Source organism: Calliphora vicina, chromosome 3 (assembly GCF_958450345.1).
Source record: "Calliphora vicina chromosome 3, idCalVici1.1, whole genome shotgun sequence".
NCBI lineage: Eukaryota > Metazoa > Arthropoda > Insecta > Diptera > Calliphoridae > Calliphora > Calliphora vicina.
This window is the reverse complement of record NC_088782.1, coordinates 45073173-45098912: the sequence shown is the minus strand read 5'-3', so window position 1 is coordinate 45098912 and position 25740 is coordinate 45073173. Positions and strand designations below refer to the sequence as shown.

General features: G+C 32.2%; 1 protein-coding gene across 1 annotated transcript; it reads left to right on the top strand.

Annotated features, from left to right (window-relative positions):
* The first annotated feature begins 10702 nt into the window (after window positions 1-10702).
* Window positions 10703-24131, top strand: LOC135954350 (uncharacterized). Its single transcript, XM_065504492.1, has 8 exons — window positions 10703-11089; window positions 11293-11511; window positions 11581-11914; window positions 14264-14530; window positions 14805-14988; window positions 17657-17863; window positions 18051-18252; window positions 23882-24131. The coding sequence occupies exons 1-8, from the start codon at window positions 10935-10937 to the stop codon at window positions 23985-23987; spliced, it is 1674 nt and encodes a 557-aa protein (XP_065360564.1). The 5' UTR covers window positions 10703-10934; the 3' UTR covers window positions 23988-24131.
* The last annotated feature ends 1609 nt before the right edge of the window (window positions 24132-25740 follow it).

Sequence of the window (25740 nt, the reverse complement as noted above, 5' to 3'; positions counted from 1 at the left end):
TATAGAAAATTTCGCTCTGTTACAGAGGCATATTTTCTATAGAAAATTTCGCTCTGTTACAGAGGCATATTTTCTATAGAAAATTTCGCTCTGTTACAGAGGCATATTTTCTGTAGAAAATTTCACTCTGTTAAAGAGGCATATTTTCTGTAGAAAATTTCACTCTGTTAAAGAGGCATATTTTCTGTAGAAAATTTCACTCTGTTAAAGAGGCATATTTTCTGTAGAAAATTTCACTCTGTTAAAGAGGCATATTTTCTGTAGAAAATTTCACTCTGTTAAAGAGGCATATTTTCTGTAGAAAATTTCACTCTGTAACAGAGGTAAGAATTATTTTCTATTTTATTGGCTCGCACAGGGTTAATCTTCTAATGTTCTCCAGAGAATCACAAACAGCTGAGAACTTATTGTTTATTATCATCCAAAAACAACGATAACAAAACATTATTTTAATATTGGAATTAAAAGATTCACATTTATCAGATTCACATTCTCTGCCGTGAGGACGACGGTCAAAGGTCTTAAGGCTGGAAAATCACCTGGTATAGATAAAATTACTACCACGATGATAAGTAATCTGCCCAACTCAGCACTGAGAATTATTTTGTTCATATTTAACTCAATACTACGTATTGGATATTTCCCATCCTCATGGAAAATATCTGATATAGTTATGATACCGAAACCGGGAAAAGATGTCACTCAAGTGACATCATACCGTCCCATTAGCCTATTGTCAATATTCTCAAAACTTTTTGAAAAGTTGTTACTTGAGAGACTTATAGTGCACCTTGACGAAAATTGCATTATTCCTGACCATCAATTTGGTTTCAGAAGGAAACATAGTACTATCGAACAGGTACATCGGATAACTACACTTATTCGGAAAACCTTCGAGAGCAAGCAGTATTGTTCCGCATTATTTATTGACATATCTCAAGCCTTCGATAAAGTCTGGCACGATGGACTAATACACAAAATTACTAGATTACTACCTGCGAACGTACATAAACTGCTTAAAAATTACATACAAGAAAGATCTTTCCAAATCAGATCAAAGGATGTGATCTCAACACGTCGAAAAATATCCGCTGGTGTACCACAGGGAAGTATTCTAGGGCCGTTCCTATATATTTTATATACTGCAGATATGCCCACGAGCGCACTGACTCACACATCTACATTTGCGGATGATACCGCTTTTTTAAGTACACATGAAAATCCCGTAATAGCTTCTGAACAACTCCAGTCTCACATCGGCGATTTGGAAAAATGGCTGGACAAATGGAAAATTAAGGTCAATGCAACAAAATGTATTCACGTTACATTTACTTTAAGACGAGAAAGTTGCCCTTCCATACAGATAAATAATATCAAAATCCCAGAACAGAGCCATGTGCGATATCTCGGTATCCATCTTGATCGCCGTTTAACATGGTCCCACCATATTGAAGCCAAGGTTACGCAAATAAAATTAAAGTCAGTCCAACTGTACTGGTTAATTGGCCCACGGTCTGCTCTAGACTTGGAATACAAAGTGCTTTTGTACAAAACAATTATAAAACCGATATGGCTATACGGCATTCAGCTATGGGGAACAGCCTCCTCATCTAACGTTGAAAAATTGCAAAGAAAGCAGTCAGCACTGTTAAGGACAATAACAGGTGCCCCATGGTACATTCGCAATAGTAATATTCATAGGGATCTCAATGTCCCCATAATACGCGAGGAGATCAAACTCTCCAGCCTAAAATACATTTCAAAACTAATGGAACATCCAAACCCCCTCGCCAGGGAGTTGCTGTCATTTGAGGGTCATAGACGACTGAGGCGATTGGAAACACTGGATCTGGCCAGATAATCATCGAGCACTCATGTTGGATATTGCAGCGGCAATAACAACTTTAGTTTTAGTTTAGGTTAAGATTTGAATACTTATTTGTAAATTTCTAAAAAGAAAGATTCAATAAAGAAAAAAAGATACTGAAAAAAAAAAAAAAAAAAAAAATTTATCACTGACTCATAAAAATTGCTGTACTAAGACAATAAACAACAATAATTAGCATATTTTTACAGGATTTTTTTTTCACTTAAATAAATTAAAATCCTAAAAATAAGTCAGTTCAAATGTATGCCTTGCCGCCCCAATAGCCTGCAACAATTTCGTTCATCATTATTTTTTTTAAATGTGTCAGTTGCAAGATTATATTTAATTTATGATAAATTATAAAGTATTAAAAGCATTTAGTTTTCTGTTTCTGTTCTTTTTTTCTTTGTTTTTAATAATATGGCAATTTAAGGATTAAATTTAATGTTCTACTGCTACAGCTAAAAAACAATAATTTTATTCATGAAGTCGTTGTCGTTTGGATTGTGGCACAAATGACATTAAAATGTTACACACAAGTTTTTTTGTAATGTTTTGTTTTTTATTCCTTTAGAGCGTTTTAAATCACTTTAGTTTTGGAGTTTTTCTTTTTTGCTTCCCAACGTTTCAACAACATTTGGTAATTTAATTTTTTAACCAGTGCTTCTCCAGCTTTATCACTATTTATCATGCTGTTGAGTTGAAACACAATTTTTTGTAGTATTCTTTGTGCTCCAGCTGCAGTAGAGTCTGATTTAAATTTTTTTTTTTTATTTTTTTGTTAAAATTCTTATAGTTTTTTCTTCACATTTTCTCGCTTACATGGAACATTAAATATTCTGTTCCTGTAGTTGTTGCTTTTTCTCTACTTTGCAACTTCCATATTTTTTGTGTGTTTTTTTGTTTGGTTATTGTGCCTGGTTGACTGGCTGCTTGTCTGTTATCGTTTTGATGGTCAGGGGAATAAACGTATTTAGCCACAAATTAGTGGCACATGGTTACAGTTTGGTAACTTGAATATTTAGTTTTTTTGTGGTTTTAAAAAAAATGAGCCCAAATACAAGTGGAGTGGTTTCAAGGACTGCTAGAGAGTTAAGCACAAGACAAATAGTATTTGCAAATTAGGAAACAGAAATAATTTTAAGAGAACTGTGGAGCATTCACAAAAAGAAATGCAATGAGGGAAAATAAACCAAAATACCAACATAAAGGAATTTGTGTATTCTCCCAGAGGCATATTTCCTCTAAAAAAGTTTACTCTTTAATAGAGGCATATTTTCTATAGAAAATTTCACTCTGCTAAAGACTATATTCTACAGAAAATGTGATAGAGGCATATTTTCTTTAGAAAATTTCACGCTGTAACAGAGATATATTTTCTCCAAAATTACACTCTAACAAAATTTCACTCTGTTAAAGAGGCATATTTTCTATTGAAAATTTCACTCTGTTAAAGAGGCAAATTTTCTATTGAAAATTTCACTCTATTAAAGAGGCAAATTTTCTATTGAAAATTTCACTCTGTTAAAGAGGCAAATTTTCTATAGAAAATTTCACTCTGTTAAAGATGCAAATTTTCTATTGAAAATTTCACTCTGTTAAAGAGGCAAATTTTCTATTGAAAATTTCACTCTATTAAAGAGGCAAATTTTCTATAGAAAATTTCACTCTGTTAAAGAGGCAAATTTTCTATAGAAAATTTCACTCTGTTAAAGATGCAAATTTTCTATTGAAAATTTCACTCTGTTAAAGAGGCAAATTTTCTATTGAAAATTTCACTCTGTTAAAGAGGCAAATTTTCTATAGAAAATTTCACTCTGTTAAAGAGGCAAATTTTCTATAGAAAATTTCACTCTGTTAAAGAGGCAAATTTTCTATAGAAAATTTCACTCTGTTAAAGAGGCAAATTTTCTATAGAAAATTTCACTCTGTTAAAGAGGCAAATTTTCTATAGAAAATTTCACTCTGTTAAAGAGGCAAATTTTTGATAGAAAATTTCACTCTGTTAAAGAGGCATATTTTCTATAGAAAATTTCACTCTGTTAAAGAGGCATATTTTCTATAGAAAATTTCACTCTGTTAAAGAGGCATATTTTCTATAGAAAATTTCACTCTGTTAAAGAGGCATATTTTCTATAGAAAATTTCACTCTGTTAAAGAGGCATATTTTCTATAGAAAATTTCACTCTGTTAAAGAGGCATATTTTCTATAGAAAATTTCACTCTGTTAAAGAGGCATATTTTCTATAGAAAATTTCACTCTGTTAAAGAGGCATATTTTCTATAGAAAATTTCACTCTGTTAAAGAGGCATATTTTCTATAGAAAATTTCACTCTGTTAAAGAGGCATATTTTCTATAGAAAATTTCACTCTGTTAAAGAGGCATATTTTCTATAGAAAATTTCACTCTGTTAAAGAGGCATATTTTCTATAGAAAATTTCACTCTGTTAAAGAGGCATATTTTCTATAGAAAATTTCACTCTGTTAAAGAGGCATATTTTCTATAGAAAATTTCACTCTGTTAAAGAGGCATATTTTCTATAGACAATTTCACTCTGTTAAAGAGGCATATTTTCTATAGAAAATTTCACTCTGTTAAAGAGGCATATTTTCTATAGAAAATTTCACTCTGTTAAAGAGGCATATTTTCTATAGAAAATTTCACTCTGTTAAAGAGGCATATTTTCTATAGAAAATTTCACTCTGTTAAAGAGGCATATTTTCTATAGAAAATTTCACTCTGTTAAAGAGGCATATTTTCTATAGAAAATTTCACTCTGTTAAAGAGGCATATTTTCTATAGAAAATTTCACTCTGTTAAATTTCTCTCTTTTTCTGAAACATAGTAATAAAATTAAATATCCCAAATAATACTTTTTATTCTTCAGCAGTTTTATTATAAAGTAAATGTCCACCTCTGTCTACACATTAAACAGTAAGTCGCATAAATAATTCAATGTTTTACTAACACTGCAATGACTAATTTGGTTAAAGTACTGACCATTTCACACCATAATGGCCATAAAATCCCATTAAAATTAGATCGCTGGTAATTTAAACACAATTTTACATGACAACAAAATGTAAAACTGAAACTCAAATAAAGAAAAGAAAAGTGCTGAGAACAAACAAAGAAAAATATCAAGCAATTGGTGGATAAAAGTACAAGTACTTTGTGTAAACTCCCTTCAAACCTTTACACAAGTTTAATGTACATGTCCATAGCAAACGTTATCTAAGCAGTCCACAATTTATTTAATCGGTTGTCTTGCACCCAACACCAGTCAGTGTGAATGAGAATCGCACACAGAGAGACAAACGTCAGTGGCAGGACAAGACTAAGGACAACCAATGTGATGATGTTTGGGAGGGAAATCTATTTCTTTTTGCTTTATATTGTTATATTTAACTGTAGAAGATTTATTTTTTTTTATTTTAAAAATTACACACTCAAAATTGCACGCACAGTGGCCAGAACCCATACAGACACTTAGTGTTTGAATTGCTTATTCAACTGTAAGATAATTTCAACAAAAAATTGTAGTTTCATACTCGTTTTAAGCCATGAATGGTCATAAATGCATCAAATAAGGTTTTTTTCTGCCCAAAAATCCAACTTCCGTAGACACACATCCTTTTTGATGTCATAAAAATTTGTTATTTTAACAGCTATTCGCTGTTGAATATCTGTTAGCTGAAGGATGTAAGCACGTCTTTGCCAATATTTGTATGAGTATTTGTTTTCCTTTTTTTTTCTCATACTTCTTCCTGTTTTATTTTCATTTATTTTTTCTGGTTGCACGTGTGAATAATCACACTTGAAAACTATTTGGTTTAGTCAGCAATAACAAAAAAAAATTGTGAGGCAAACATGAAAAATCACTGGTCGGTTGGTCCTTCCGACCATCGAGGCAGCAATGAAATAAAATGGTGCAAAAAAGAGTTGTGTTTGTAGAGTTTAATGGTGTTTTTGAATGGACATTTGATAGTTTTCCCTTTCCTAAAGAGTGTTTTTTAAATCCTTTTCATTTTTTTAGTATTTTTATTATTGTTCAAATATTTGTAAATACTTTAGTAGGCTTTGAAATATGAAAGATTTGCTATACATGTATATTAGGAAAGTCCTTATTTTGCATTTTTTATATTCTCAAACTTGCAATGTCTAAAATTGGAGCACATTAAGCCTTGATGAGCTATCGATGTGCTTCAGCGGAGAACAATTTTAGACCTTGACAGCGAAATAAGGACCACTCTAATATGATAGACTTTCATGTAGAGTTGTTAATGTATCTTTGAAACACACAAGCTTTTAATGGTAAATGTGCTTCAGCATATTAAGAAAACATATACTTTTTCAAAAGCTTTTAAATTAAAGTTGTTTAAATATTTGCATAATGTTTATAAACAACTCCTCTTTAAACCAAAGATATTCTAATCATTATAAAAGCTTTTGATTTATGTTAATAAAAAATTGCATTTATCTTTACATTGAGTTTGTCAAACTCTTAAATAATTCCCAATTAATTTAACTTACTACAACCATTAATCACTCAAAATTATAGAGTATATAAGAAAATCTTTAAAGCTAAAATGTACTGATGTATAAATACTGTCTAAAGACCATAAGCTCAACACTTTGACCCATCAAGCCACAAATCTTTTACAACAAATTATACTTGTTATGCCACAAAATCACTCACTTGTACATCAATATTCTAACATTATCATTAAATTGTAATTAATAATATTGAAAGTCTACTATCCTTAATTGAATCTTTGATGTGGAAGTATTTAAATGTTTTACAAGATTTATGAAGACAATAAGTAGCCTTTTGTTTAGATAAAACATATAAATGAGTACAATTTAACAAATGAATTTTTAGGATTAAACTATTATTTGTATAAACAATTAATATAAACTAACGTTTATATGCCCAGTTGGAAATTGAGTTTCAAAGACAAATAAAACAAAATTTCATTCTCTGTTTCAGAGGCAGTAGAAGCAAATTTTCTGTAGAAAATTTTATTCTGTAACAGAGACAAATTTTCTGTAAAAAATCTTACTCTGTAACAAATAAAAATTTCGCTCTTTAATAGAGAAACATTTTTTATAGAGACTTTCGGTCTTTAACAGAGCGACATTTTCTATAGAATATTTCACTCTGTTAAAGAGGCATATTTTCAATAGAAAATTTCACTCTGTCTTACATATGAATATTTTCTATAGAATTTTTCAATCTGTAAAAGAGGCATATTTTCAAGAGAAAATTTCAATCTGTAAAAGAGACATATTTTCATAAGAAAATTTCAATCTGTCTTGCAGAGGCATATTTTCTATAGAAAATTTCACTCCGTATTTACAGAGGCATATTTTCTATAGAAAATTTCACTCCGTATTTATAGAGGCAAATTTTCTATAGAAAATTTCACTCTTTAAGAGAGCCAAATTTTCTATAGAAAATTTCACTCTTTAAGAGAGCCAAATTTTCTATAGAAAATTTCACTCTTTAAGAGAGCCAAATTTTCTATAGAAAATTTCACTCTTTAAGAGAGCCAAATTTTCTATAGAAAATTTCAATCTTTAAGAGAGCCAAATTTTCTATAGAAAATTTCACTCTTTAAGAGATCCAAATCTTCTATAGAAAATTTCACTCTTTAAGAGATCCAAATTTTCTATAGAAAATTTCACTCTTTAACAGAGCCAAATTTTCTATATTTCTTTAGAAAATTTCACTCTTTAACAGAGCCAAATTTTCTATATTTCTTTAGAAAATTTCACTCTTTAACAGAGCCAAATTTTCTATATTTCTATAGAAAATTTCATTCTTTAACAGAGCCAAATTTTCTATATTTCTATAGAAAATTTCACTCTTTAAGAGAGCCAAATTTTCTATAGAAAATTTAAATTTTTAAGAGAGCCAAATTTTCTTCAAGAGAGCCAAATTTTTTATAGAAAATTTCACTCTTTAAGAGGCCAAATTTTCTATAGAAAATTTCACTCTTTAACAGAGCCAAATTTTCTATAGAAAATTTCACTCTTTAACAGATCCAAATTTTCTATAGAAAATTTCACTCTTTAACAGAGCCGAAATTTCTATAGAAAATTCCACTCTTTAACAGAGCCAAATTTTCTATAGAAAATTTCACTCCTTAACAGAGCCAAATTTTCTATAGAAAATTTCACTCTTTAACAGAGCCAAATTTTCTATAGAAAATTTCACTCTTTAACAGAGCCAAATTTTCTATAGAAAATTTCACTCTTTAACAGAGCCAAATTTTCTATAGAAAATTCCACTCTTTAACAGAGCCAAATTTTCTATAGAAAATTTCACTCTTTAACAGAGCCAAATTTTCTATAGAAAATTTCACTCTTTAACAGAGCCAAATTTTCTATAGAAAATTTCACTCTTTAACAGAGACAAATTTTCTATAGAAAATTTCACTCTTTAACAGAGACAAATTTTCTATAGAAAATTTCACTCTTTAACAGAGACAAATTTTCTATAGAAAATTTCACTCTTTAACAGAGCCAAATTTTCTGTAGAAAATTTCACTCTGTAATAATTTTACTCCGTTTCAGAGGCATGGGTTTATGAAATTTTCAACTGGGAATAAATACATGAATATATTTAAGTATGGGTATTTATAAGAAATTAATTCCAACATTTTATTTTAATATATTATCATGACCTTTTATACATATTGTCAACTGAACATGCCGACATTAATCATCATCAATATCATTACAAATTGGTAACATTGGCTAAAGAAATTCATTCAACTCATGACAATAACCGTGTAACGAAATCAATTTCTAAATAGATAAAAATAATCAATTTAAATACGACATTTCTAACTTTTGTATATTACAACATAACAATAAATGTTTCTTCAAATACTCTGAATAAATAACAATTCATCCTCACCTAACCTCCAGTCATAGAGCAAAGATATACAAAATTTACAATTTAAAATAGATTAAATTGTGCTAAATTTACACATTCCTAAATAACTCCTTAAATTTTAAGCATTTAGCAAATCATCCACTAGGTTGGGTTAACCGTTTTTAAACCCTCATCCTAATACTAACACAACTCTCATACATTCACATAAATACAAAATGAAAATTGTCATTCATATCGTCATGTCTTAAATCGAAAACACACAATTGTCACAATTTCTGTAACATGTTTAGTTATTGCACAACCTTTTAATGACCTTTGTACTGATGACAGTTTCGTTACTTCAAAGAATATTTCACTCCCTATTTTCATTTAAAGAGAAAAAACCTCACCAAACAATGTTTAGATAAAACGAAAAGAATGTGTTTCAATGTAATTTTTGCACTAAATGATGTATTATTTCCATTTATAACCCTCCACTCCATCATTCACTTGTTTCAGCTGTTCTCTTTCAATCAATTTCTCACCTCTCTATCTCTCTATCTTTCTATTAATTTCTGTGTAGCCCTGCACTTTGTGTTTTATTTAACTACTATTTGAAAAATAAGATACATTTCTTTGCAAACATATTTTCTTTTTAATATCGTCGTCACCTTTAAGAACTTACTTGTAACTCTGCATTTATTTGTATTTGTGGATTCACCCTTCAGTATCATGATGGATGTAAATGTGTGTGTGGGTCCATGCGAGGGTCGATTTATAAGTAACCTATTAGAGTTTCTGAAGGACATGTATATATAAGACGTATTCAGGTCATTTCAACACTTCCCTGCAAGAAATTATGTTGAATTTGGTAGCAGTTGCATTTATTCACTTACAGTAAGCAAAGGGTAAGGCGAAGAACTGCTTACCTGGAAGCACTAAGTCAAAGCTTCTGGGTGAGGAATCAGGTCCAAAAATTATGTAATATATCAGTACTTATAAGAAGCAGTAACCAATTTTAGGGATCTAAAAATTCGGAGAAGAACTCCCGACTGTACAGAAGTGTTACATGATTTTTACGTAATTCCTCGCCGGATTAATGATTCCAGAAGTGGCGATCATTAATCCGGCCACAATTCAAATGAATGGACTTATCTGCTAAATTCCATCTAAGTTACTTATAAATCAACCTTAATCTTCCCCACACAAATTCACTCAATATCATTTTTACGTACTTTAACAATAACCACAAATACATACAAATAACAACTATAATAATCTTAAGTGATTTTCACATTTTATTATCCATTCAAAACACCAGAAAAATAAAAAAACATAACTTCTAGCCACAACTTTTTCTACTTTCTACTTGCAACCACTTGTAATATTTTAGTTAACTATGACACCTTAGTTGAAATTTTATTCCCCCATCGTTAGAGTTATGTACTAAATTTAGATACACAGCTCGTAAACATTTACTAAAAATGGAAAAAGCAAACTAACTAAATCCAGCCATCACCATTTTCTAAATGTGTCTTTCTTTGTCTTTGTCTTTTGACTCAGTTACATTAGTTTTACTGTGCAACTGCCACAAGCAGCAGCATCATCAGCAAGTGCTTTATTCATTTGATAGCTGTAATGTACATTTTCATTATTACAGGACTACGTGACCGTATATGATGGCTATACAACGCGTGATCCAATTGTATTAAAGTTTTGCGGTGGTGGTCAAGCTGTGCCAGCGGCAGTCTCTAGTGGGCCCGAATTACTGGTGGAGTTTACTACATCACCATATGGTACGTTTACAGGAAGTTCATCGCAAATACTGCCTTTGTATGGCTTTCAATTGGAGGTAAGCTGTCCTTAGGAAAAGGGAAAATGATTATGTGGGGAGGTTAAGTAAATTTTTCTTTTGATTTTATTTAACAGGTAGAGGTAATATTTGTGGACATACAATCACCCACATATTCGAAGAATAAAAAACCTTGTGAATTTTGGATAAGAGGTTCGGGTCGTGGTGTTTTGGAGAATCCCAAACATTCCTTGGCTCCCAATACCACCTGCTTGTATCATTTGCAGGGTGTGGGCATTTTTAAGACTTTCGATCATTTAAGTCTTTCACGACGCACTAATGCCCAGGGCCTGCATCAACCTCCCTCCCGATTTAAGGTGTGGATTTCTATGCTCAAATTTAATTTAGATCCGGAATTTGGCCAAATTGATGAAACATCGGTGGGTGCTATTGGGGTGTTGCAGACTCAGGAGGATTGTAGTGGTATGCTGCGCATATGGGATGGTTCTATGAGGGAGCCTCCTATATGCAAGGATTTAAATTGGTGAGTACTTGAGTCATAGTACCCCGATAGACTAGACGATAGTGTTTTGGGCTATCAATCTGAGGGTTGCGGGTTCGATTCCCGACAGCGACTCTGGGTGTATCTGCAGACAAGCAAGAAGCTTCGCAGTTTGTGTTTTTTTTTTAAAAAAAACAAAGAAGATTGTTAAGATTTATATTGAAATTATTTTTTTTAATTTCCAGCATGACAGAAACCAATCCTGTACATCCATCTCTACAACAATATGCCCACAATACCACCAATGTCATAGCGAGATATTGCCGAGGAACAGTGCCCCGAACCTGTGATCGGGCAAATATAAATGAAACTTATGCCCGACCCTGTACAGTATCCGAGAGTTATGTCTCCAGTGGAGACTCAATAACGTTGGAATTAAAAAACACCGAATCAACAGTATTAAGGTAATATTAATATTAAACTTAAGATATAAATTAAGTTCTAAACTAAACATTTGTTCCATCTTCTTACAGACCTTTAGAATTCAAACTGAAATATGAATTCATCGATTTGCATCAGGATGGTTTGCCCATGGGTGGCGGCGAACTCGACTGTAATCGTAAATTTGTTAGCAATCTAATGGATCGCAAAGATCCTGCAATTTTTCGCAGTGTACGCAATATATTTCTATTCGGTCGTGGAGGCACACGCAATCTGAAGTGCGTTTATAAATTTGAGGGCATGAGGGGTGAACGAGTGCGTATAAAATTACGCAAAGTAACCACCATGAATAGGCATTGTATGTCACGTGTGGACGAGGACATAAACAGGTCATTCTGTTATGGTGATACCAGTGTTAAGGTTGAGGTAAGTTGTAACAACAATATGGTAACAAAGTGTGTCATGTTAACACAGCAAACATTTATACTACCATTAAAGATTTGTAAATTCAAAACCAGGAGTGTCCCAAAAGTTAGCCTTGATTTGAATTGATAAAATTATATTTCTTTAGATTGCTATTTTTATTGAATCATAAACTAGTCGTGAACAGGGTAGGGTTATGCATGAAATACCACATCGGCAAAAGGCACTACTCTTCTGGCTGAACTTGTGATCTTGACTGAATTTGTGATCTTGTTTAACTTTGACTTCAAATAACCCCATAAAAATAAATTCAATGTTGTTAAATCACACGATCTATATGGCCAATTCTTATAACCGAACCATCAATATCATCCAGTTTAGTCAGAAATAACTGTGTTATCATGTAGCGAACAAGTAACTATCACTTCTTGGCCACTCTCAGGTCATAACCAATGATGCCTTCAGCCCAAAATCCGAGTCAGCTGAATTTAATTTTGGTGAAAATGTGCTTCATTGTTTAGGATGATTATGAACAAAAATGTATGTATAATCTTGATCGTTATACTTGATAACGGAGTGGATACAGTCATGTCAGTCTGGTCTTCTTAATGTTGAAATAAACCTTCAGAAGCCCCCAAATAACTTAAATACATGATCAACATAACCGCTATAGTCCCTATAGGTCTACAAATAAAAACCACGACTGATCTGGTGATCTTAGATCTAGATCTTTTTCTCAATAACAATATTGTTGATGATCTCGATTAAATGTTTATTTACAAAGTTATTGATAATCTCTAGCTATTTTGCAATGCTTTGTGATTTAAGATATTTTGAGATTTTCATATAAAATATAGAGTTTTGCTCATTAGTAATTGATTCATCTTGTTTTCTCAATTAGACGATTCTTTAAAAGTTAAATTGATTTCTATGGTTCCAAAGGGCCGTAATGAAATTCTTCCATCGGGATCTATCCTGTGCCATTAGTCTTATCTTAGACCAAGTTTTTCCTGTTTCGCTAATTTCGGATTCTAGTTGCCTTCTCCAGGTGTTAACGGGTCTACCTTGTCTTCTGCTGCCTTAAAGGTTCCAGTGGTCATATGACCAGCCCAGCTCCATTTCCTCTTTCTAATTTCTATACGGATTGGTGTTTCGCCTGTTCTTTGCCAGGGGTCTCTGTTGGAAACTATGTTCGGCCACTTGCAGGTTTTGTATGTCGCTTGCAGTAGAGTTTTCGGATCTTTGTTTTTGTATGTATTTGTGATGACTTTCATAATCTTTGTATTGACCCTTGCTTTTCTTATGTGAGATCAAAACTATTGCACATCCTCTAGCTCTATTTTTTTTACTCTGAACTTGGAGAGATTAGTTGTATTGATACGTAGAACCTTAGTTTTATCCAGATGCCAGCTGATGCATCTGATACTATGTGACTGATGTGTCGGTAAAGTTATGTGCGAGCAAGCGTAGCCAAGATCTTCCAGTCGACGATCTAATTCGGGTTGATTGCTGCATAATTTCGTCCAATTCAATATTGAAATTAAGTCGATTAAGCCATGTCTGTCTGTCCGTCTGTGTGTATGTTGAAATCAATTTTCTGAAGACCCCAGATATCTTCGGGATCCAAATCTTCAACAATTCTGTCCGACATGCTTTCGAGAAGTTTCTTATTTATATTTTTAACTATTTTTGACCGGAAACAATATTTTTTAAACCGATTTTTTTTCACCAAAAAAAAATTTAAAAACCAAAATTTTTATTTAAAATTTGTATTTTCAATTATAATTTGGTGAAGGGTATATAAGATTCGACACAGCCGAATATAGCTCTCTTACTTGTTTTTTGAATAAGACTAAAACGAGTCATATAGCAAGATTTAAGATTTTTGAGATTTTCATATAAAAGATCGATCTTTTGTCAGAAATATGATTTTTTGAGTTATTTATATAAAATTTTATCACATTTAGGAATTTTTAAAGTTTTCATATAAAAGATCGATGATGATCACAGACGATTTTGAGTTTTTCATAGTAAAGATCGATTTTTGGTCCGAAATATTAGTGATCAAAGATCAGACTTGAAAAACTTTCATATAAAAAATAAATTTTTGATCAGAAATATGAGTGATCACTGATCGAGCACCTTCTTTTCATTTTCGTAGATACATAAGACGAGCTTCTTTTTTCTGAATTTAATGCTTACTTACAATGTTATTGATGATTTTTGATCAGAAATATGAGTAATTTGCTCTCTTGAGTAATACAAAGTTATTGACTGACTAAAGTCTATTTTGTAATGTATGCTGGTTTACACATAATAATTTCCTTACATTTGTTTTCTATTTCCACACAGATATTTGAACGTCCATACCATGACACAATATTATTGCCACGCGGTTGCCTTTGTAATTCATCGAACTCATCACATTTACCAGTTGAATACACATCGACAAGTCGTGACGTTGAAGTTCATTTTACCGCCTACAATATGACAACTTTGGATGATCCAGATGCATTGAATTTTGAGGGAATGTTTGAGTTCATCAAAGGACCAACGAATTGTAAAGATGGTCGTAGGAAATTTGGTCCCAGCGGCACCATTGATATGACATTCGGAGATGTGAGTATAAAGTAATTTTTTTTTTAGCATTAGTACATCCATAAGCTAGATAGATGGATAGATTGATTTCAATCACAATTCGTTTATGCAAATGTTTAGTTTGCAGCTGCGGCAAATAAATATTTTTGCGAAAATCTATTGTTAAAGTGTATTGATTCGTGTGTAATTTAAATGTTGCATGACAAATACCTTTGTGCAACATTAACATGATTTTGTTATTTTGTGAATTTATTTCATCTTTTTTTCTATGTTTTTATGTTGTTTTGTCTTACAGATGGAATGTCGCACTCGCCCTTGGCTTATTGAACCTTCGAATGGTAATAAATTCTTGTACATACGTTTGAAAGCCATTTTCCTGCGCAAATACAATCCCAAAAAGTCCATGAATACGACAATAGTGGGCACTAGTTCGTATCGTTGTGAGACTAAGGCCAGAGCTGTGCTAACTACAGCGGAAGGTGAGTAGAAATCAGAGCAGGTCTTTTATTTTAAATGTCTAATTTATTAGGAACAGAAATTAAACTAAATTGTTCAATTTCCCAGATAAATTTGGTAAATACATTAGGGTGACCATATTTAGCTTTTTTGGATTATTGATGCTTCCAAGATCTTAAATTGTTCTTCGTCATCTAAAAACTGAATGCTGACAATTTGTACAAAATCGGATAACGTTTAGAGATTGCACATTTTTGGAAAAGTTTCGAGTTGAAGCAAACCGACTTCTCACCAAAGCTTATGGTGAATGTGTTCCATCGTTTTTAACGTACGAGAGATGGTTTGTGCGGTTCAGAAGTGGTGATTTTGACACGAAAGATAAAGATCGCCCAGGCCAGACAAAAAAGTTTGGAGACCAAGAATTGAAGGCATTTCTCCATGAAGATTATTGTCAAACTCAACAAGAACTTACAGAATCATTGAGAGCTACTCAAGCAACAATTTCAAAACGTTTGCGAGCAGCAGGATTCATCCAAAAGCAGGGGAATTGGGAACCATACGATTTGAAACCAAGAGACCTTGAAGAACGATTTTGCATGTCCGAAATGAAGCTTGAACGCTGTAAAAGTAGATCATTTTTGTATTGAATCATTACTTGCGATGAAAAATGGATCCATTACACTAACCCGAAGCGAAAATCCATTACAATAACCGCAAGCGTAAGGGATCGAATGTAGCCCGACCAACCAGCCGAATCGACACCAAAGCCAAATATTCATGCCGCTATTGTAATTCTCTGTATTTTGTGAGAGTAAAAGCTGGGAAAACCCCATGATTGTTGTTGTTAAACTCATCAAGAACTTGCAGAATCATTGAGAGCTACTCAAGCAACAATTTCAAAACATTTGCGAGCAGCAGGATTCATCCAAAAGCAGGGGAATTGGGAACCATACGATTTGAAACCAAGAGACCTTGAAAAACGATTTTGCATGTCCGAAATGATGCTTGAAGGCTGTAAAAGAAAAGCATTTTTGTACTAAATCATTAATTGCGATGACAAATTGATCCATTACAATAACACGAAGCGTAAGGGATCGTATGTGAAGCCCGACCAACCAGCCGAATCGACACCAAAGCCAAATATACATGACGCTAAGGTAATTCTCTGTATTTGGTGGGAGTAAAAGCAGGGTAAATCCCATGAAGATTTTTGTCAAACTCAACAAGAGCTTGCAGAATCATTGGGAGCTACTCAAGCAGCAATTTCAAAACGTTTTGCGAGCAGCAGGATTCAGGAACCATACGATTTGAAGCTGCTTGAACGCTGTAAAAGAAAATCATTTTTGTACTGAATCATTAATTGCGATGAAAAATTGATCCATTACAATAACCCGGAGCATAAGGTTCTTATGTGAAGCCTGGCCAACCAGCCGAATCTACACCAAAGTTAAATATCCATGGCGCTAAGGTAATTCTCTGTATTTGGTGGGAGTAAAAGCATTCATTCATTCATTTAAAAGCAGGGAAATTCGATTTGAAGCCAAGAGATCTTGAAAAACGACTTTGCATGTCCGAAATGATGCTTGAACGCTGTAAAAGAAAAAAAATTTGTACTGAATCATTAATTGCGATGAAAAATGGATCCATTACAATAATCCGAAGCGTGAGAGATCGAATGTAGCCCGACCAACCAGCCGAATCGTCACCAAACCCAAATATCCATGGCGCTAAGGTAACTCTCAGTATTTGGTGGGAGTAAAAGGGTCCTATCTATTATGAGCTGCTGAAATCTAACCAGACCATCACAGGCAATGTGTACCGAATCCAACTAATTCGTTTGAAGCGAGCATTAACCGAAAAACGCCCAGAATATGCGGCCAGACATGAAACCGCAATATTCCAGCATGACAACTCTCTGCCACATGTTGCAATATCTTTTAAAAAGTATTTAGAATGAAGTAGTTGGGAAGTTTTGTCTCATCCACTTTACTGTCCAAATAAAATGTGCAAATTTTGAACATTTAGTTTTTAGAAATCGGAAAAAGGAATAAAAACGAAATGAAGGCCATATTTTATTGTGAACCTGGGTTGCTATAGATCAGTGGTTGCCGGAAAGAGAATATAGAACTATAATCCATACACTTTATTTCTCTTTTTTAAACTAATCAGTTATTGATTACGATTGCTTTTCCTTATTTGATCATTTGTATAAACTTTGTTGAAATTCTTGTTGTTTACTCAGCCGATCACTGTTATAAATGGACGTCTGTCTGTTTGCCACTTGTTGGTAGAATTAAAATTTCCAAAGTTCCTTAGGGACCTACCTACATTTATGTTTTTCAATATAAATTACTTCAATTTATAAAGATTTAAATTTGATTAAGTATTTCCTTTGTACTCAATATTAATGAAAACATTTTCATTCTATTTATTGCAAAATTGTAAATTGCTAATTTAATGAATAAATTGAATAATCTAAACTGTTCATACATTCGTTCTATGTAGCCTTAAGCCTAAAAAAAATCTACTTAATTTACTATTTCGTAATTGATATCAATTTAATTTTCTATATACTACCATTTGTGTCCTTTATTAGTATTAAATAGAAAATTCCTACTCTACTGCTAAAATAAAAAGAATCTAACTTGGGTATGGGTATCTGTGGATACTATTGTCATTTTCATTTTGTAGGTTTAACAATCACAGCATGCCCATTGGCACCTGATTCAAAGGCCTACGAATATGTGGAGATTTTCAGTGCTGGCTGGAATGAGCGTCCTAATTTTGCCATTGCAAATCGTTCAAAAGCCATTAGTGTAGAGTTCCTAAGACCAGAGAATGGTGACTTTTCATTTAATTGGATGGAATTGATACCAGGACCAACACTCAGTATAGCAGGTAAGTTTGCCAAATAAAGCTAACATTAATACTCAAATGTACAATGTACAAAATGTTTGAAATTTGAGTATGGACATCTAACAAAAGTTGCCTCTATAAAGTGGCTAAGTATTGTTTTGTAATTTACAATTGTTAATACTTATTACCTTTTTTCTTTTTATTCCCCAAAAAAAAAACAATTGTGTAGAAGAATGCCAGTATAAATGCTCGGAGTTGAATGCCTGTGTTAATGTTAGTGTCTGGTGCGATGGCATACAGCATTGTCCCTCAGGCGATGATGAAACATTCCTGCAATGCTCGGCCATTATGAAATTACCTACTGAAATATTGGCAACATTGTGTTTGATTATTGTACTATTCTGTTGTGCATTTGCAGCGTTTGCCTACAAGTAAGTAAAAAAAACTTATATTTACAAATTACACCATTTTCAAGAATATACATGGAAAAAGACTTACTTCCCAATGTGGAAGACCATTTTTAAACATTTAATTATAGAAAAATCTGATATTTGTAACAATCTAAAAGAGACTGTCTGGTCCCAAGTAGTCAACGCATTGAATTCAGATACCGGTTACATGGAGTCAGTTATTATACTAGCTACATAACTGGTTACTTTATCAGCTACATAACTATTTATTTTAACATGTATGAGTTCTAATTGACCTTAAATAGTCAGTTGAAAAGACATATCATAGACAATCCAATAACCGTAAACAAATTGTAAACAAACTTTCCTCCGACAACTATTCAATAGATTACTTCTGGTAAAATAACTAATTTTAAAGTGCAGAACAATATAAACGTTTAAAGTGACCATACTCTAGATTACTTAGAGATACTTAAGTGGCAATAGTCCACACGCTAGATTACCTGTGATGTATAAAGTAACCAATTGACTTCCGTCTGCACTACAAACAGCACATACGTTTCAAATTAACAAAAATATAAAAATTGGAGTCAGCCAAGAGGAAAATTACTGTCACTAATGACTACTTGCTTAATTGCTGGCATTTTGCAAATATCCTCACGAGCCCATATGAAGTTAATCTCGAATCGATTGTATATTGCACTTATGGAAGCTCACTAAAATCAATCACGAGCAAAACTCCTCTTGTAAATATCAACGAAATATTATGCTGAGGTCATCCATAAATTCGAACCTCTAAGGAACAGGTTGCTTACGTGTGGAAAAGAACATATCGGCATCGAATTAACTTCCAATGGATCATTCATTATAAAAAAGGAAAATATTAAACCATCTGCCATATAAAAATCTCTTACGGCCCTATTCTCCTTATAAGAACAACAGGAATTAATCAGCCTTATTATGTAAGGCGTAGACGTTTTACGACAACGACAGTTTCGTTCTAGATTAATGAAACAGGTTGAATAATTTCTTTAATCTAGTACGAAACTGTCGTTGTCGTAAAACTACTCCGCCTTACATAATAAGGCTGAATATATATAAAAACCTTTTAGCTCCCCCTGAATTCGAAATTTTGTGAAAGCTCACTACAATCATCCATGTTCCAAATTCTTCATGCTAATATATACGAAATGTTATGATTAGGTCATTCACCTTAGAAGAAACAGATCGCTATCGTCTGCAAAATAACAGATTGAATTCGAATTATCTGCCAAGAAATCATTAATGGTAGAAGAGAACAAATGAATTTAAAGTCTCAACCTTTACTAGCTTAAAACATATCCCAACTCAAAATTTTTAACCATTACTCATAGTAACCTATTTATCATAAATTTACCCAAATATCAGCAGGACAAAATTGATTGCTACTAAAATTGATTTTTCTGTACTATTTACATTGTATTGATTTTGTACTGTTGACATTTGACAAAAATTGTGAGAAATTCTGGAGTTTCCGCAAGAACACTTTGATAATTCACAAATAAAATTCGAAATAAAACCAGACATTTTCAGCATGTCACAGAATTTCATTCCGATCGAAAGTGGAATTAATTCCGTATTTTGCTTCTTCAGAAAAACTAAAACGAAAATTTCTTTCGGAATGAAACCACTTTCAGTTTTCAAAGTGGAATTGATATTTCTTTAATTATTTGTTTTTTTAAATTTTTAATCAGTTTCTGCTCCAAAAATGTCACTTTTGCTTTAATATAAAAAAACACTGCCAAATTAAAACCAGAAATATAGAATTATTAAATATGTTTGGAATTAATAAATTACACGGAATCTGAAGAACCTAAAACGAAATCGATCGAAATGAAATCTACGGAATTGAAACCATTCCAAACAAAATGTGTGACAAGGTCGTTTATTCCCAACAGAAAATTATCCAAAGAAACCTCGTTACACTGCCTAACCCCCCGATTGACAACAAGTAACAGAGCTATATTCGGCTGTGCCGAATCTTATATACGCTTCACCAAATTATACTTAAAAATATTTTTTTTCATAAAAAATTATTATTTAAACAAAATTAAAATGTTTTTTTTTAAATAGTTTTTAAATTTTTAAAAAAAAAATTCCAATTTTTTTTTAATTTATTTTAAAAAGAATTTATGGCAAAAAAAATAGTTTGATGAAAAAAAAATTCGGGTTAAAAAATATTTTTCCCGATTTTGACCCATTGTAGGTCCAACTTACTATAGCCTTATAAACATCGTTGCAATGGACTTTGAAATATCTATCATTAGATATCCATATTGTCTATATTAATGACTTAGTAAACCAGATATAAGTACATCAAAAATTGGGCAAAAATCGAGGTTGTCCCGGTTTTTTTTTTGTCGATTTTAAATAGCAACCGAGCCGGAAGAATTCCCGATATATTGACATATGTAAGTTATTTGGGGGCTACGAAAAGTTGATTTCAACATACAGACGGACATGGCTATATCGACTTCGCTATCTATAACGATCCAAAATATATATACTTTACACTATAGTAAGTTGGACCAAATCGGTCAAAATCGGAAAAAATTATTTTTTAACCCGAATTTTTTTTTTTCACCAAGTTTTTTTTCGCTAAAAAAAAAATTTTAAAAAATTAAATTTAAAATTTAAAACAAAAAATTAAAAGAACAATTCGAAATTTTTTTTTTTTTCAAAAAATAAAAAAAAAAAATTTGTTTACCTAAAAATATTTAAAATTTTTATTTTAAAGTATAATTTGGTGAAGGGTATATAAGATTCGGCACAGCCGAATATAGATCTCTTACTTGTTATCTATTTACTATTACTGTTTAGAAATAAAATTCGGGACTTTTATCTCCCATGCAATATTTTTGAATCATATTAGAATGTTGGTTAGTTTAGAACTCAGTTATACATGTGTGGTCCATAGTGGTCCAGTGAAGAAAATCACTCATATTACGGTTCCTGTATTTTACTGTTACCATTAAATCCATACTTTTCAAGTCCCCCATGTTTTGAAAGATAAAACCCAAAACATTAATAAAGATTGTATTGATATTGATTGGGGAAGTAGAGAGTAACTTTGTATTCAACACTACACCATCTCCATAATGACATTTGTGCTACCTCGGATCATTATTAAGAAACGTCTGAGAACACTGTGAATGTCATATTACTCATAGATTTTCACAAGGATTTCGTCAGTTTAAATTTCATCTTTTATCACCTTGTACACTAAATCAAGACCTGGGTATATATTCCCATAACCTGTATTCATTTTAATTCATTCTCAACTTCGATACCTTCAATATTATTGTGATCTAATTCCCAATACAGTTTTAATATGTGTTATTCGTAGAGAACTTGTAGCTCTCGTATAAACGTTTACTATCTTCTATATAAAATATATATTTTCTATAGCCTTTATATAGGCACGACTACATGTTTCCAACATCCTTAGATCTATTTAAGTGATCTGAAGATGCTGATCATTCTTGGAAGAAGCTACATAAGTTTCTCAGTCTAGCAATACATTTAGCTTTCTTTGCCATTATCCTTCATTGAAGCATCAACGAATTCTTTAACACCTTTAGTCACTGATCGTAAATCCCAAATTTCTATCATTTTTTTTGCCGTGACATTATCATTCATTGAAGCATCGGTAAATTTTATAATACCTTCAATATTATGATTATCAGACTGCCAGTGTAATTATTTGGGAAATCTCCTTGTGCTAATAGATTTGAGTTGTCATACAAATGTTTGTTTTTGTTGTTGTAGCTGCATAAACAATTTTAGAATATTTAATCTTGGGATTCTGCATGTAGTTCAAGTCCAAGGAATTGAGCTACTTCTATATGATGAGTCCATAAATCCACTGGACGCTATGAAGTAGTTCTGGCTGGTCAGTTGAATATGTGGGGGTGTCATGAGGACCTTGACCACATGCTGGGCATATGTTGAGGATGAGTCCATAAATCCACTGGACATAGTGAAGTAGTTCTGGCTGGTCAGTTGGTCATATTTATGTTGAGGACGGCACGGTCTATGCGGGATCAAAAGTCATTAAGCCTGTTGCTCTATCCTGATCTTAGTCGTGCCAGAATGACTCGGCGTCTACTATCGGTGGTGGGTGAACTCCAAGTACGACATTCATACAGTATCCTGCTACCACGGAATTGATGACGTCTCTTTAAATGTCGTTCAAAGATGTCATAAACGAACTGCGATCAAATAGATCACGTATCTCTGTATGCTCTCCTCGTATATACCTAGGTGCTGTCTGACATGCCTCGGGGGAGACTCCAACATTGAGATGTCGAAGTTTTGATGATTCCTCCAGTGACATCCCATAAGGAAGTATTGCGTTAACATGACGTTGTGTCCCTTAACCGGTAGAACCTTAGTTTCGGAGGTAATTTGAAGGCAGCCCTTAAGGCTGCATTTTGACAGATTTGAATATTTCTCCAATGAAGGCGACCACACTGGAGCAGCATAGTGGACCACTGACCGACCAATCGTCTTGTAGGTAGCTATCAAGGTTTCTTTGTCCAAACCCCAAGTGCCGCCGGCTAATACCTTGACGACCTTGTTCCTATTTCGCAGTTTATGCGTAATTGCAGTGGCGTGTACTGAAGAGGTAAAAAGACACTCAACATTTTCGGGTGATTCACTGTCGGAATTTTTAAGCCGTCGACGATTATGTATAAGTTGAGTTTTACCTCCTTCGTACAGGTGGTGAGGAGTTTTGCAGATGTCTTCTTTGGTGATAACTGCAGGCTACATACAGTGAGGAAATTTTGGATTTCGTTTCGTTCTGTAAGTCAAATTTGCATATTGTAAAACAGCAGATCGTTTTGCAAAATTCCATTTATTTTTTGAGGCTGCAGTCAGATTTCATTATTATATGAAGCATGGATACGTATTTCTATTGTCAGCCACCATACAGTGATCCATGGTTTAAATCCATACTCCTAATATTACTTTTAACATACAATTTATATTCGGTCAATCCACAAGGTCTCTTATCATGTCATAATATCATAATATTTCACAATGGTTTTTATTGCTTTTCAAGCAAAAAATTTCCTAAAATAATACAACTCTGTATGCTATGTTTATTGTGTTATCATAACCAACCAGCAGAGACCTGCGCCGAATGCCTAAGAGTCGGTTAAGCCGAGCTGCCGAGTCGTGCTATGTAGTATTAGAACCAAGGCGAATTTATATACAATGTGGTGTCGGTGGCGAATTCAGGCAAATACGAGCGAATTCATGCATTTTTTATATATGGAGTTTGACATTCGAAACAATGAAAGAGTGGTTTTGAATGTCAAACTCCATATATAAAAAATTAATGAATTCGCTCGTATTTTCCTAAATTCGCCACCGACACCACCTTGTATATAAATTCGCCTTGATTAGAACATTATGACAATATGACTGATAAGAGACCTTGTGAATTGACCAATTGTAAATAAACATATTTTTTGGAAATGGTGTAACTTTTTGAACATTTCAAATGGATTTTCCTTTAATTAATTAATTCCATTCGCTTTGAGATTTACATTTTAAAACATTTATTTTTCATTAAAACATTTCAATTGAATTTCTTTTATTTTAGGAAAATCAAAAGAAAATTAAGAGGCTCATCGGTGTTGCAGACACGTTTAAAGTCTTTAAGCTCCATGGATACGGCTGTTTTGGATGAGAAGGAAGTGATTTGCTGACAAAGCGACAATTCTGTGCGATATGTTGAAATAGATCGTGTCACTACAGTCTGACCACATTCTATGAAAACAATTAAACAAATATCGCACAGAATTGTGCCTCTTGCTTGTAGACTGTTATAAACTAAATACTAAACAAAAAAATTAAAATACTTACTACTAAAATACTACTAATACTAACTAATAATACTAATTATTATTACTAAATATATAATACTAGAGTAACTATTATTATTTCTACATGCTGACATACAATTTACAAACATAAAAACAAAGAAACATACTTAATTAATTACATTAAACACTAAATTAATGACAAAGAAAAACTAATTAATTAAGTACTTATGTATGTATGTATGTATTTCTAAAATTGATTTAATGCATTCGATACAATACAAAAGACACTTGTTTTTATGGCAACTTTTTAAATGAAAGAGAGAAAATTATAAAAAAAAGTAATGAATTAATTAATTTAAGCGAAAGAAGAACTCAATCTCAATCAAAAAACAAAACAACACTTTGTTAAATCTCACACATATTTTCTACGTAAATTATATTATAAAATAAATAAATCATACATATTAATTTGTGAATAATTAAGTAGTAAACTATATAATGAATTCTTCTATTCCTTTCAAAGGCTTTATTTCAAAATTGTTTTATTTTCAAAAAAAAAAATAAAAGAAGTATTAAGTTATAGACTAGACCAACGTAAAAATATAATAAGTAATGTGGGTAACTTCTGGTCATTAATTAGTTATAAACTAAACTTTTTAAATTGAAATAATAGAGATGAGATTTTCAAGTGTTTCACAGAAATTTTAAGGTTTAAAAAGAATATTTTTTTGTACACAGAAAAAATTATATTTCAATTCAAATATTTGTCACATATTGAACTGGTTGCAATTATTTCATAATTAAATCAAGTATTCATTTGCTCAAAAACAAAATTTCTTGATATTTTCTATTGAATTCTGAGTTTTGAATTTGATTATTTTGACAATTGAATATACAATTTTCGTTATTGGTTGAATTTCAAATACAAAAATTATTGAATAGATAATTTTCGTAATTGAAACACAAAAAATAACAAAAATGTGTTTTTAATTACGAAAATTGTATATTCAATTGTCAAAATAATCAAATTCAAAACTCAAAATTCAATAAATTTATTAGATTCGACAATTATGACAACTTTAAACAATTGAGGTGAGGTAAATCGAGTATTTAGAAACTCACAAATATCCAGACAAACCAAACTTAGAATATTCAACGCATGTGTAAAGTCTACTCTGTTAAACGGAAGTGAAACTTGGTTAGTATCGAACACCATCACGCAAAAACTACAGGTATTCATTAACAAGTGCATCAGAATCATATGCAGAATATGCTGGCCTAACAACATCAGCATCACGGATCTCTGGAACCTTACCAACGAGGAATCTATACTAACACAAATAAAACGTAGGAAATGGAGGTGGATACATGGAGACGCATGATACTCCATGATCTAGGACAGTGCAATCTTACATGGGAAGACGCGAAAACAACTGCAACAAATCGTTTAAGATGAAGATGCTTTGTGGAAGCCATATGGTCCCAAGAGGAGTAATGGAGAAAAAAAATCGGGTTGTTATTTTCATTCAAAATTTCAGATTGATTAAATTTTTTTTCTCTTCTCTTATAAAGATACATAAATCAGTTTCAAAATACAGGTAGGCCTCCATTTACGCGGTTTGTTGGGCCCACAAAA

Coding starts and splice junctions, on each gene's coding strand:
- LOC135954350 (XM_065504492.1), top strand. CDS start 10,935: ATGCTCAAATTTAATTTAGATCCGGAATTTGGCCAAATTGATGAAACA. Junction 11,915..14,263: donor ATACCAGTGTTAAGGTTGAG/GTAAGTTGTAAC, acceptor ATTTCCACACAG/ATATTTGAACGTCCATACCA. Junction 14,989..17,656: donor TGTGCTAACTACAGCGGAAG/GTGAGTAGAAAT, acceptor TTCATTTTGTAG/GTTTAACAATCACAGCATGC.